This window comes from Telopea speciosissima, chromosome 10, assembly GCF_018873765.1.
Source record: "Telopea speciosissima isolate NSW1024214 ecotype Mountain lineage chromosome 10, Tspe_v1, whole genome shotgun sequence".
NCBI lineage: Eukaryota > Viridiplantae > Streptophyta > Magnoliopsida > Proteales > Proteaceae > Telopea > Telopea speciosissima.
The window spans coordinates 54667377-54681900 of record NC_057925.1 but is presented as its reverse complement, the minus strand read 5'-3'; the positions used below and the strand labels follow the sequence as shown (position 1 = coordinate 54681900).

General features: G+C 39.9%; 1 protein-coding gene across 1 annotated transcript; it reads left to right on the top strand.

Moving 5' to 3' along the window:
• The first annotated feature begins 5061 nt into the window (after positions 1-5061).
• Positions 5062-13457, top strand: LOC122644219 (protein ECERIFERUM 26-like). The gene is made up of 3 exons (XM_043837834.1): positions 5062-5068; positions 10194-10638; positions 12323-13457. The coding sequence occupies exons 2-3, from the start codon at positions 10201-10203 to the stop codon at positions 13241-13243; spliced, it is 1359 nt and encodes a 452-aa protein (XP_043693769.1). The 5' UTR covers positions 5062-5068; positions 10194-10200; the 3' UTR covers positions 13244-13457.
• The last annotated feature ends 1067 nt before the right edge of the window (positions 13458-14524 follow it).

Below are 14524 nucleotides of genomic sequence, written 5' to 3'. Positions count from 1 at the left end.
CCTGCAACCAATAACTTCCTTTTCTTGTTTCCTCTCTCTCTTCCTTTACTATTCCACCTAAAAGAAAGAACACACACATGCATCAGAGAGATTATTAAAAGAAGGAGCAGAAAAAAAAGCTGACACTTGCAGTTAATTATAACTTTAAAACGTACCGAGTTGGCGAATCGGTGAGAGAGCAGAGTGAGAAGTGGCGGAGGAGGAGAAAGAGGCGAAGGCAAAGAAGAGGAGAGCGAGGGCAGTTGCAGAGGAGAGTCGACCTCGGCGATGGTGTTGGCGTAGTACGCCCATGGCCAGCCCAAAACTACTAAAATAGGGCTGCGTACGTTAGCACGGTTCTGGAGGGTAAAGATTAAAGGGTTAAAGCTCCAGAAAGAGATTGTGTTGAGCGAATGGCCAAATGCTATTATTGCAGATGGCCTCTCAGTCCAAGTCAAAGATCTAATAGCTACTGGCCCCACACCACACCGATCCTCTGGAGTTCCTGAATATTTACATTAATAGCCATTCAGATCTAGACAGGTGAAAAAAGGGAATGAAGGGTAGTAAGTAATTTGTCCAAATAACTATGGGTTCATTCAGGTGGTCATTTATATTTATGGGGTGCACACGTGTGGTTGCGCCCGTGTGGGATCGTGTTTGTCTAGTCACCGGGTGGAGGGAATCCATGTGGGGATGGTCTCTCTTTAAAATCTTTCTCCATCAAGTTTCCCCGAAAAAGGGCTCACTGGTTTTTTAGTACGACAGTTTATTAAATTTTAGTGGGCCCTCTTACAAGATGTCACATCAAACCACTACTGTTATTTGTTTTGGCCGATTCCTCTTTCTTGTGGTAAAGTCTTCAGATTTCAGAACCAAAAGAAGAAAATTAAAAAGAAGGAATTAAAGATTGAGTGGCCATGGTTGGAAGTTTGAACTGTTGTCAAAGTTTAAGATTTTAAGAACCCTAGAGAAACAACCCTGTTCCACCATTCTCTTCTTGCCTTTGTGAAGTTCTATGGCTATCACTAAGGTTGGCCATCTGCAATAATAGACTAGAGAGATAGAGAGAGAGAGAGAGAGAGATTAAAAATTCTCTCTTTACAAAACCAAGGAATCCAAAGTTGCCAAGTTTATCAGAAATGAGAGTTAAAGAATTAAGGATCAGGATTGAAAACCAAAGATACCCAACAGACCCAGTTGCAGAATCCAAAGTGAAGCCCCAAGTGTCGGCCTCTGAGGGGGGAAAAAACTGGTAAAAGGAGATGTTTCTGTTGTGTTTGTTGTTTTATCTCATTAACATAGAAAGAAAGAAAAGATGGGTAGGGGGATTGTACTCATTTGAGAGGGGGAGCCCTATGGTTTCAATGTAGGGGCCTATGGGTTGATTTGAGAGGGGGGCCCTATGGGTTCCATCTTCAATGTAGGGCTGTCAATCGGTTTGGTTCGGGCAGTTTTGGTCTAGACTGAATCGGTTTTGCTATGGTAAGGATGAATCCGAAACCAAACCAATATGAAAAGCTTTGGGTTCAGTTTGTTATCAAGTTGGTTTCGCTGTCGATCCGATTTGACATATAATGCAAATCGTCTGATTTTTCAACCAGTTTCAATTTTGGGTTAAATCGATTTCAATTTGGTTCAATTTCAGGTGTGCAATACCCCAACTTAAAACCGATTTTATAGGATCAGTTTGATTTGGTTTGCCCTATATCGATTCAGTTTGGGCCGATTTCAGCTGTTCGGATTAGGTTTTGACACCCCTAGTTCAATGTAAACTCTTGCAATGGTGAAAAATCATGGGCGAACTGTGAAGATCTGACAGATAGTCAATGAAAAGAGCAGCATATGTATTTATATATGGTATGGGCATCAAGATTTGAATTTCCTGGTTTGGTTACCAGTCCCCCTTTCAGCTAGAAAAAAGTTCTCAAACATGGTGGGCCAATGTAGATATGAAAGTCTGATATTTAGATAGGGTCATACTTAAATTGAATAATGCAAAATCTCAAGTTTGAGTATCTACATTCTAGACCATTTAATTGCCCAATAATTTGCCAACTGTTCCATAATGAATGGATCAAGACCCTATGTTGGGTCCCCAATAAAAATTTAAAAAAAAAATAGAGATTCTCTCGTATCTAGGCTACTCTTGTAAATTTAAGGGGTAATTACTATCACTACCCTACATTTAGCCTATATTTATTAAAACTATCCTACCTTAAACTTCTTTTCTGAAACTACTCTGATTTTAAACTTTTACATCTCTTTCTACCCTTATGTTTTTAAATATCAAGATTGCCCTTCCTTTTCACCTAGTAACCTGCTAATCTATTTAACATACCATTCATCTTCTATTATTTACTATTTTTGTCAAATGAAATCACACACCCGCTTCTTCTCTCTCCCGTTATTTTATTTTTTGTTTTTCTTCAATTTTTTTATTCAACATTTCATCTCCATCGTTCTTCTTCGAACAGATCATGGTTCTAAGTATTGGTATCATATCACCCGTATCGGGTAATACGTACTGGTTTTGCTAGTCACCGATACCGTGCCGATACCGTATCGATAGCATGGTATGAGAAAAATTATAAAAAAAAAAACTCATTTTAAAGGAGATTCAGGGGTAATTTTGCTTGATATAGCTAATTCAGGTCGATACCGTATCTGTTTTGCAAGTTACCGATACCCGTTCCAATACCATGCACTAAAACCATGGAACAGATCGACTCTCTTCAAAACACCCCACTTCTTCTCTCTCTTCCTCTTTTTATTCAATTTACTTTTTACTATTTTTGAAGAGAGTCGATCTGTTCCATGGTTTTAGTGCATGGCATCGGAACGGGTATCGGGAATCTGCAAAACCGATACGGTATCAGCCTGGATCGGCTGTATCAGGCAAAACTACCTTTGAATTTCCTTAAAAAATGATTTTTCTAACCATTTTACCCCTTGTCAGTACTGTGCTACCAATACGGGATCAGCATGGTATCGGTATCGGTGACTAACAAAACCGGTACATCGCCCGATACAGGCGACACTATACCGATACTTAGAACCATGATCTGTTTGAAGAACGATGAGGATGGAATGTTGAATAAAAAATTAATTAAATAAAAAAATTGAAGAAAAAACAACAAAAAAAACTGAATGGAGTAAAAAACAGGAGAGAAGAAGCGGGTGGGTGCTTCATTTTTTACTATTTTAAGGACAAAAATAGTAAAAAGTAGAAGATGAATGGCAGGTTAAATAGATTAGCAGGTTACTAGGTGAAAAGGAAGGGCAATCTGGGTATTTTAAAATATGAGGGTAGAAGGAGATGAAAAGTTTAAAAGCAGGATAGTTTCAGAAAAGAAGTTTAAGGTAGGGTAGTTTTAGTAAATATAGGTTAAGTGTGGGGTAGTGATAGTAATTGCCCCGTAATAGAATGCTACACGGTCGCACGACTTGTGTGGATCCCACCCCTAGATACACAAAGCATCTTGGGTGATTGGGATTTCCACCTTTACAATGGGGGTAAGGTGGTAATTTTTAGCCACCTAAGTCACTTTGTGTGTCTAGGCCTAGGATCCATGCAAGGTGCACAACCAAGTAATGTTCTTTACCCCTAATTAAAAAGGAAAAAGAATATGTCCGTATGCCTTCTCATATGGGACAATGAAATGATCATTCCGCCCATGCCCTTGGATGTCCGTGTACGCGCTCCCATTGGCCCTGTGCTATGCAGCATAACAGCAAATCCCTTTCATTTAAAAGTTATGGAATAACTAGGTCTCCATTAAATAAGGAATTTCCTTTTGTAGAACACAGTAACATACAGGGAGGAAATAGATGCACATAGAGTGTAACTACATGGACCACCCACAAGACCTTTATCATAATAATTTTAAGCAATCTTATTTGATTACTATATACTATTATTTTTTTATTCAAGATTAATTTTATTAATAATGCTATTTTCGGACAAAAATTGGCTGCTGCCTGGGTTGCAGCTATGTTCCTGCTGCCCCAATTGTAAGCGCTGATTTGGAATCCAGAAGGGTATTATGAAATACAGAATAACCATTTCTTTTCAATAGAAAGATAAATGAAGAGGGCTTAAAATGTATTGATAATTCAAAACCATGAGTAAAGGACTCAAGATAGAGGACAAAAATCAGTTAAGGGATTCGAGTCCAGATGATGGTTCATGCAGAGTTAGATCAAGACATAAATTCCAAAGTAATTTCTACCAAAAAAATAAAAATAAAAATTCCAAAGTAATGGGTCAAGTCTGTACAATATGCTAATGGTCTAATGCTGGTACTGGTAGTACTTTTTTTTTTTGTATGGTAGAAAGCAAGCTATTCATTCACGCGTGCCCAACGTCAAACAAAGAAAAAGGAAATACATAAAGCAGATAGATAGCATGATAAGCACAAGGTATGGATATACGATTTCCAAAACCAAGGAGTGAAAATTGACCCGGTCGCACATGCTATTGACAGGGTCATCCAGGCTAGGGGTTGGGCCACTACCATTTTCCTAGATAACAGGTTGTAGCCTATGCTAAATTTAAGCGCATGTACGAACGTGCCAATAGTAGGGGCCCCAAATATGCCAAACAGTCCAAAGTGACACTGCCCACACGTGCCAACATGCTGCCACAACTTACTTTCAAACAAACTTGTCGGATCGGCAATAGTCCGTTGGATCGGCAAGTGGAGCGTTGATTGACGGCAGGAGAGTGTTGGTGAATACGGACCGATGGCTGGGGCTATAGAACCGACGTTAACCTCGATGCCAGAGGCACCAGAGTCAGCAACACTTGCAAAATTATAGCTTTTGTGCTCCATGGATTCGCAGGACTAGTCCCCAACACAGCTTCGCAGGACTGGTCCAGCCTCACAACCAACCGCAGTTCTACCATGCCCGAGCGTAGGTCGAAAAATCCACTGGAGCCAACAGCGAAGACTGAGGCGCTAGCACCTGTACCACCCCAAGCAAAGTCGAAGAGCTCGTTGTGGGTGTCCATGGCCTTGCGATTGAGGATCCAGAGAGTGCTGGTAGAATCGCTGCCGGAGAGGCCAATGCGCATAAACTCAGATTCGTTCCTGACAAACGATAAGGAGAACCCCAACACCAACACCAACTCCAACCCCTCCCTAACATACAAATCGGGATCCCTGGTGCCGTCAACGATTGCGAAGAGGATGAGTACGCCGATGACCTGATGGTCGAAGATCCAAAGCGTGAAGGTGGTATTGTTGTCGGAGATGCCGTCAGAAATGCACTAGCTGCAGAGGCAGTCTGTTGCCTTGCGCTCTGGTCCTCGAAGGTAAGGTCGAAGCTGGAGGTGCTGGAGCACTTGGCCTCCGCCTCACTGGTCAGGTTGTCGTTGAGATGTTTGTTGAGCTCCACACGTTCGTTGCCATCAGATCTGATCTCGCCATCGAGGTCATCATCGGCATCGTCGTCATTGACGTCTTCTTGGATGGTGATTCTGATAGTCATGGTGGAAGAGATGAGGAGGAAAAAAGGGGAAAGGGAAAGAAACACGCACAAGGCGGACGGGATACACGCACCGCGGAGGAAGAAGGGAAAAAAAAAAAAGAAAACCCAAAGCGATAGGCTTTGTTTAGTATTGGTAGTACTATGTATTAGAGGTGTAAATGAATAGTCGAAATTCGTTTTCGTATCTGTGTCCGTATCCGTTTAGTACTATCCGAATCTGTCCGAAAGCTAAACGGATGCGAATATGGATAGGCTATAGCTATCCGAAAAGTTATATTTACATGTAAACGAATAAAATATCCGATTCGAATCCGTATTTGTATCCGTTTAGTACTATCCGAATCCGTCCGATAGCTAATCGGATGCGGATGCGGATATAGCACTATCCGAACCGAATCCGATTCATTTACAACCCTACTATGTATGCAGAAGAGTCAACGTGTCCATTGCCAGAGATTGCCCCCATAAATCTGTTAAATCAAATGCTGATATATAGCTCCATCTTCTTTGAGGACGATTTTTCTACTTGATTCAAGGTTGGCCTTTCTATGATGTGAACAATATGAAGCTAGTGAAATGATTAAAACAAACTTTGCTATGTTTGTTTTCACGTAAAATTTTACTTGAAAATTTTCATTTCAAAAAAATTGACATGTAAAATTTTACATGTTGACAAGTGTTCTAATGTTTGGGTTTTTTTATGGAAAAAAATATTGAAAACTTTTATATTTACGAAGTAAAATTTATCAAGGAAAAAATTTCAGGTACAATTTTACACCGAAACAAACGGAGCCTACATAACAAATCTTTTTTTTGTCAGTTTATTTTGCTAGGTGTTGTTCCATTTCCTAGAATGGAGAGAAGGAATTTTGCTAGGTGCTGTTTCATTCTCTAATTTCATAGAATCGAAGGTAGAGGAGAGGCATAGAATGGAGAGAAAGAATTTACTAACTTTCACCGGAGAGTTGCAGTCCTCAGGTCGCCGGAAATTGCAGCTGGGGGAGTTGCCGGGAGGTATTGATGCAAGTCGCTGGAGTAGAGTCGCAGGATGAAGGAGACACGGGGAAGAGAGTTTAAAAAGGCTGGGGTTGATGCAACGGTCATGTGGGTTTAGACTTTAGAGGGAGAGGGGGTAAAAGAGTCATTTGAACTTCACACCTGAAAGAGCCGTCCCAAAAGTAATTGATTGTAATTTCAAAAAACACAAAAAACACAAGGGAGTGTCTTAAATATATGGCATAATCTAGGGAATGTCTGTGTAATTTACATTTTTTTTTTTTTGTTGCACATTCGTGTACATTCATGGCTGACGCTTCAGCCTTTCATCTAGGGGTGTCAATACCCAACCCGAACCGATGAAACCGGCCCGAATGAATCCAGACCACACCGGACCGAACTCTTAATGGTTCGGTTCGGTTTGTGGATCCAGAGAGGCAAACGGTTTGCTTTAGTTTGGGCTAGCCCGACGGTGCACCGGTAGCCCGAACCGCTAGGCCCGAACCCAAACCGAACCGACCTAACCCGATAAATGAGTAAATCAGTAAATGCCTAATGCCCCCATTGCCTCCTAAATGTGTTGTGATAGTTTCTCACTTTATCTCATATCCTTTGTTAGTGATTACCCAACCAATTGTATCCATAGGCCATAGGACATAGGATACAAAGATGCATTGTATTTGAAATATTTTATGTACTTAAAAGAGAAAGAGAAGAAAAATTAGCACTAACCAGACCTTACTAGTTATATAAAACTGGTACCAAACCGAATCCAAACCGATATCAACTCGTTATCATAAACCGAAATCGACACGAAACCAAACCGCACCGAACCGAAACCGCACCTAAACCAAATATTTCTTAATGGTTTGGTTTCGATTTCTATAAAAGTCACACCGAAACCGAAAAGCCCGAACCCAAACCGGCCCGTTGACACTCCTACTTTCATCTAATAGGGGTAGAAATGATATTGTACTTCTTTTTTCCCCATCTAACGTCTGAAGCGATGGCTTCACAAAGCTTAATATAAAGTCTCATATCCCATTTTTTGTTTAGATAAAAGTTCTCTGTGGGGGAGTGTGAATCCTACATTCAGACACTGAGGGGACAAAATGATTGCCCATCCCCCATGAATGACGGTAATGACCACCTATTGATCCCGCTGCATGCACACTCTCCCATTGGCCCTTGTGTGCGTAGGGGTCATGTTCTCTCACAGAGAACTCGATCTTGCCCTTTTTGTTATTCAACTATGAGATAATCACAAAAGATTTGGTTTGGCAAATGCTTTATGTCTGGCCATAAGGCCCTCTCTTCAGCTATGATGGGTGAGACCTTAGTGCTCCATCTGGTATTGGGCGCCGCTCTGCATGCCGGTTTCCATCGTGCTGTTTTTCATTTAGAGTGCCTAGCTATCTTTATAGCAGATGTCTTCCCAGCCCCCTGTGGAGATATCCACCGTTGTTGAGGATATTAAGATTCTTCAATACTTTTTTTTTAAGTTTTTGTAATTTCAGTCATATATATAGGGCAGAAAATGTATTGGTCCATCATCGTGTCTTCATGGGTACCCTCGGTTCCTGAAGAGTTATTAGATTTGTAATACGCTTTTTCCCCCTAGGACTTAATATATTTAGGCCTCTTGTGAGGGGTCTTTGCACCAAAATAATGTTTAAGCAAAGACGTATAGCAACTACCAGAAAAGAAAAAAGATATTAAGACAAAAATCATGATGACACGATGATTGATTTATGTGTATAATTTTATCCTCAATTATTTTTCTTTATTTTTCGTTTCTTTTCTTGGCTTCTAAACATAGCCATAGTGTTCTATCCAGCTTTGAGTTCAGTTTTAGCCTGAAAAACTTGTAGGCTGGGCTGGGACTATCTATCCCACCATAGCCCAAGCCTCTTACGCACTTTAGTAAATGTGTCGAAAAATATATCACACTAATAGGGCACGTAATATCGTAATATTAATTGTAAAATATTTAAAAAATATTCTAGAATTGCCATATGTTAAATTTCATACTCAAATTAACTCATCACTTATGTACCTCGTAGGATGTAGTAGCGTTTACTATTTCGATACTCCAATGAATTTGTATTCAAATTTCTTAGTGTTGAACTATTCCAAAAATACGCTATGGACTCGACATGCTAAGATGAAGAGAGAATCTTTTCATTCATGGGGTTTGGAGAAGTGGACAAAGTAGTTTGAACATCAATATAGAGACTCATGAAACAGTGGAGAAAGTAGTTTGAACATTAACATGTTCATAAAAGGAAAAATTAACACTTTCCCCTATAGTAGAAACCTAAAAAGGCTAGTCACATTGATATATAGTAGATGACAAAATGTCATACAACTTAATTTGGGCATCAACTAGGCTGTACCCTGGTTGGTAATGATCTCTTAAGAGCTTCTCCAAGGGTTGGTCAATGCCAATGGATCAATTCCTCTTAATGTGCACCGGTGTTTGGTATATTCACGCATTAAGTATTAGTTTTCTTTCTTCCAAGAAATGTGTAATCCTCTTAGGACCCATTCTACTCATGTCGATCCCTTGTATGGCCCTTAGTAGATCTCTTGTAAGATAGAGTGACCCAGCTCCATGAACTTGTGGTTCACGAGGCCTTAGATTGTACATGATCTTCTGTTAAATGAATTTTCTTTTTAACGAAAAAAGAGAAAAAAAATTTTGCATTAGACATCACGATTCTTATTAAACAGTAATCAAGTAAATAAAAATTATGTTTTTTTTATTAATTGGTGGATGTAATGGATCTAATTAGATAGTAGAAAGAAATTAAAGAACAGTTTTTTGGCCTTTATTAGTAATAATGCAGTAAATGGCTTTTAAACCACCATGAACATTATTATCAAAACTGTTATGGAGACTTGAGTATTAATTCTTTGACAGCTTGATTTAGAACAATAATCCAACAAAACATATCGAGGTAGGTATCGACTTAAAGGTAGAGGTTGGACGTTGGAAATTGGAAGTTGGAACAATAATCATAAAGCGAAATAATTTCAGGCCCGGTTCGATCAAACCATATATCGTTTTCATAACTTCCATCGGTTTGGATACTTGATACTCTAATTGTGAAGCAAGGAAGGAAGATTAACAATGTATATGCATTTCCTTTCACCAAATCGAACCGTTTGAAATCAAAATCGAATTGTTTAATAAATGGTTTTTCAGTTTTGATTTAAAACGGTTTGATTTGGTTTCAAGAAACGGTTTCGATTTGATTTGACACTCTTAATTGAAAGAGCTGTATATGAATGTCTCGTGTTTATTGTGTAGGCCAATCCATCCATCATGTCTGCTTTGCACTATGAGATGATCTAAAACCCCCTTGTTTTTATTCGGCTGGATCTTTTAGCTCTCGTCACGACACGAAGAAAGCAGAACTAGGTTCCAATTACCGATTCATAAAATGCTCATCGTTACACATTTGTAGAAGTAACCCTTACACACTCAAATCTGGGTGTTACCATTTATAAATGCACCTCAGCAATCAATCCTACTCTCACATCACCGTCTTCTTCTTTAATTAATTGCAACTCCCAACTCCCTTCTCCATTAGTTATTGCTTCTCTCTCTTTTTCTCACTGCTACTAGTACTTATTTTTCTCTGTATTGAATCGATTTCTTCTCCCTCACACAATTTCAAATTTTAAACTGAGCTGCTACTCCGGTAGCCCGGAGGGATCAGGAAGAGAATGTCAAAAAGTGGAAGCTCAATGGTGAAGGTACAGTCAAAACTGACGGTTGTGTCGGACAAACCGGTAGAGACAGGGAAGACGTATCCCTTTTCCGTATTGGATCACGCCATGGGACTCCACACCCTCCACATCGTCTTCTACTACAGGTATGATCGACCAAAGTCCGAAGACCTCGGCCACTTGAGGGCATCTCTGTCACATCTCCTCACAATGTACCCGACCATTACCGGCCGGTTACGGCGGAGAGCCGGCAAGGAGGATAGCAACTGGGAGGTCAATTGCAACGATGCTGGGGTGAGGGTTTTGGTTGCCAAGGTCCACACTACCCTCGATGAATGGCTTAGATCTGCTGATGGGTCCCATGAGAGAGATCTGACGGTTTGGGAGGACATGCCGGAGGAAGATACCAGCACTTGGTCTCCTTTCCGTATTCAGGTAAGTTTACACAAACTTTCAGCATTCAGGTAAGTATAGTAAGTAGAGTCGATCTCACACCATCCATGAGCTGGTATGAAAATGTGATTCGGTTTCACCATTCATGGGGTGTGGTCCTGAGTTCTGTGGCGTTAGACTTGGCAGTCTCATCCATACATGTGGACCTACAGTCTTACACCCATTCAAAGTGGGGGCTATTTTATTGGTGGGATCTCAATCATGCAAGAGAGGGTACTCTGATTCATTTCCTAGATTTCTAGTTGGATATGGATGTTGGTCCTTTCGACAACCCATATAACCCAAGAGATCCTTGTCAACTCCTGTGTATGGGGGTCAAAATAGAACTGAAACTGATTGTCTGAATCGGAACTGATCGTTTATGATCGAATCGAACAACACTGTGTAAAAATGACTCGATTTTGGTTTCATAGGTTCTATTATCGGTTTGGTTTGATTCAAAATTGAAAAACCATCGGGTTAACCGAATAGAAACGAGTAAAAAAACAAGATTAGAAATATTCTTATTTGTTTAAAAATGGGGTTAAGCACTCTAAAATATTAGGATTCCTTACAGAGAGTTTTTTTGAGTTTCACTTTGAGTGCCAAATTCATGAAACAACGAAAGGTTTTAGTATGAGCATGTCTTAGTGGACTTTGTTAATGTATTGAGTGGGGTATGGATTAGTGATGTCCTCAGGTCGGTTTCCTTTGTGGTACTTTGCGGCATTGAGTAATCACATAAAACTATCATTGCAATTAGCGTGTTTAAGTGAACTTTTTCTAGAGTTAGATGTATATGAAACAATATAATTTCTCCCACATAACAAGGATATGAAAAATAAAATTAAAGGGTACAAAGGTGAAACCGGTATTATAAACTGCATGTAAATTGGATAATGAAAACCGAATAGAAACCGCTAAAACCACACTCGCATATTAAACAATTCTGGTTTTGGGTGATTCTTATCCAATGCAGTTTTGATTTCTACCTTGCAAAATGTGTACCGAACCGGAACCACACCATATAATCAAAACCGCACCGTTTGACAACCTTACTCCTGTAGCCACTATGGAAAATTATCTGCTCTATTTCCTGCCTGGTCCATTTCCCCAAGTCCCTCTGATAGGGAGGGTGGACCCCACCCGAGCAGGGGGTAGGGTGGTTATTTCCGCCCCCTATTAGAGGAACTTGGGGAAATGGACCTTGCAGGGAAATGTAGCAGATAATGATCTGGATAGGATTGTAATTTGTACACTCATGTGAATGGATGCAAATCCACCAGCGTCGACCCTACGCCTAGACACACAGGGAGCCCAGATCCTCTACCACACCCCATGGATGATGTGAGATCAACTCTGGTGATTAAATGTCATTGGAGAAGATCTGGCTTTGCGAAATGATCATCCCACGCCCATGAAAAGCGGAAGTGTCTGCTCAGTTTATGCTTCCTCGCGCATCACCCTTATGATGTAAGGGTGAAATGAAAAGGGAACAAACATTTGGTAGCTCAAAACCTGCAAATTGAAATATCCTGTTGATTCCAAATCCATGGATGTCACAATTCACTTTCTAAAACAAGACCATGAAATTATATGATCCATATTGTCAAAATGCCCAAGAACATATTGCAAAAGCTCTCTCCGTGATGTGAATGAACAAACATAACTTGGTTGTTGCTTGCAGATGAATGACTTTGAAGGTGGAGGCCTTGCTATTGGTCTAAGTTGCACACATATGTCTGCAGATCCAACCTGCTGCACTACATTCTTCAAATCATGGATGGAGATAGACAGAGGTGTCTCCATTGCACATCCACCATTCTTCCACCCTCCTGGGCTACGAAGCAGAGCTTGTCCCAACACAAACACTAAATCTGCAGATTACTGTGCTACCAAATCGAAGGCTGAACACCCATCTCCAGTGAAAACTTCCACTGTAACCTTCCGTTTCTCAGACAAAATGATCAAACAGTGCCTCTCAGATATCCAAACTGAGTGCCCAGATGCCACCCCTTTTGATTTTCTTGCTGCTCTATTCTGGTCTTGTGCTATGCGTGCAAAGACACATATGCATCATGACAAGATGTGCAACCTCTCCATATGTTTTGATTTCAGGAAACTATTGCACGCCCCACTCCCTAATGGTTACTTTGGTAATGCTCTGCATTTTTTAATGGTTTCATCTGAGTCAAGCAAGATGAATGAAGCTAGTGGATTAGCTTATTTAGCTGGGCTAGTTCATAACCATTTGTCAAATCTTGAAGAAGAGGAGTTCTTGTCAGCTATAGATTGGCTTGGATCACAAAGAGGAGGAGGAGGAGGGACATATGCTTCACCTTTCAAGATGTATGGACCTGAGCTGACATGTATAAACATGGAGCATCTGTTTCCTTATGAAGCAATTTTAGAGAACAAGAAGCCATTGCATGTGTCATATCATGTGGGCAATGTAGAGGGTGAAGGGCTGATTTTGATTCTCCCATCACCAGAAGAAGGGCTAGGTCGGACGGTGATCGTGACATTGCCGGATGATCAGACTGATAAGCTACGAAAAGATCCAGCTATTGTGTGCCTTGAGCCTACCATGATTGTTAGTGGGAGTTGATGATGAAATGATTTGATTTAAGTTTGGAATGCTTGAAGAGAATTTATTGTGAAGAGATGGAGGGAATAAGGTTTTATATATAAGAACTCTTCTAGTGATTGATTGTATTAGATGTGTTAAGACTATGTGCAGGTAATCCCTGAAATCAAGGGTTTCCCTCAATAATCATGTAGCCTCATTTAGTTGTTGTTTGATTGCAGCAATAATTCACAGATGGAACATAACTTGGCTGTCCTAACCTATGATTTGGCTCTTCCCCTTTGTATTCTACTTGGGAGTACTAATGGACTACTGCTACAACAAATTGCAGTATCCTTCAACTTAAAACAGCATTTCAAATCAAAAGCAGAAACTTTTAGGCTGTGTTTGGTATTCCATTCGCAATACGCCTGGCATCTCTATGATACATGCTTGGTTTATATGCTTAAATGGTGCTAGCCCGTCTTGACCGGTAGGATTGTATGTGTGATAGCATCTACTATATCAAGAATATCAATGAACCCAATTATTGCAATTGCTCAGATACCCTTTTTTTTTTTTTTTTTTTATGCTTTTAGGGTCTATTTCTTTGTTCAATGTGTGACTGATTGCTCATGTTTGAAGTTGATGAAATAAAAAAGTTTGCTTCACATCTAACCAAATGGGGCCTTAGGTACCACTCTAGATCAATCACTCATGCCTAGGGGTCAGCATGGTCCACGCTCAATTCTATAGTCTTCAGCCCAAAAACCACTGGTTTGGAATTATCTTTTAGGAAATGGTTTTCTGTCCAAGAGTGCGGCCTATGTCAGTGCTTCGTGTGTCTATCTTTTTCTCTTCAAAATAAGAGATAGATGTGTCTGTTTCTTTTCATCTTTTTCACTCTTACTCTAACAATTTGGAATTTGGGTGTTATGTGAATTATACTATTTCCTGCACTGTGATTGGTATATTTACATAATTTCGTCAGCAATATTCCATAGCATGTATGATCCTAGTACGTCTCAATCAATTGTATCTTTTTATAATTATTGAATCAATAGTCAACAGAAGATTCCTAAATAATGGGTTTCTTTTATAAGGATCTCATGGACCATTGGTCTATTCTATCATAATCCAATAAAAATATCTCAGATGGTGTTTGGTCATAGAGGATCTGCTTTTATTTTCTTCACATCTTAATAGGTGTCCATTCCACCATTCTAATGAACTAATTAGGAATGGAGGTGAACATTAATTAATAAGAAAAAAGAATTATGTTCGAAACGGTGATCTACGCCAACATTTCTATGAACCTATTCT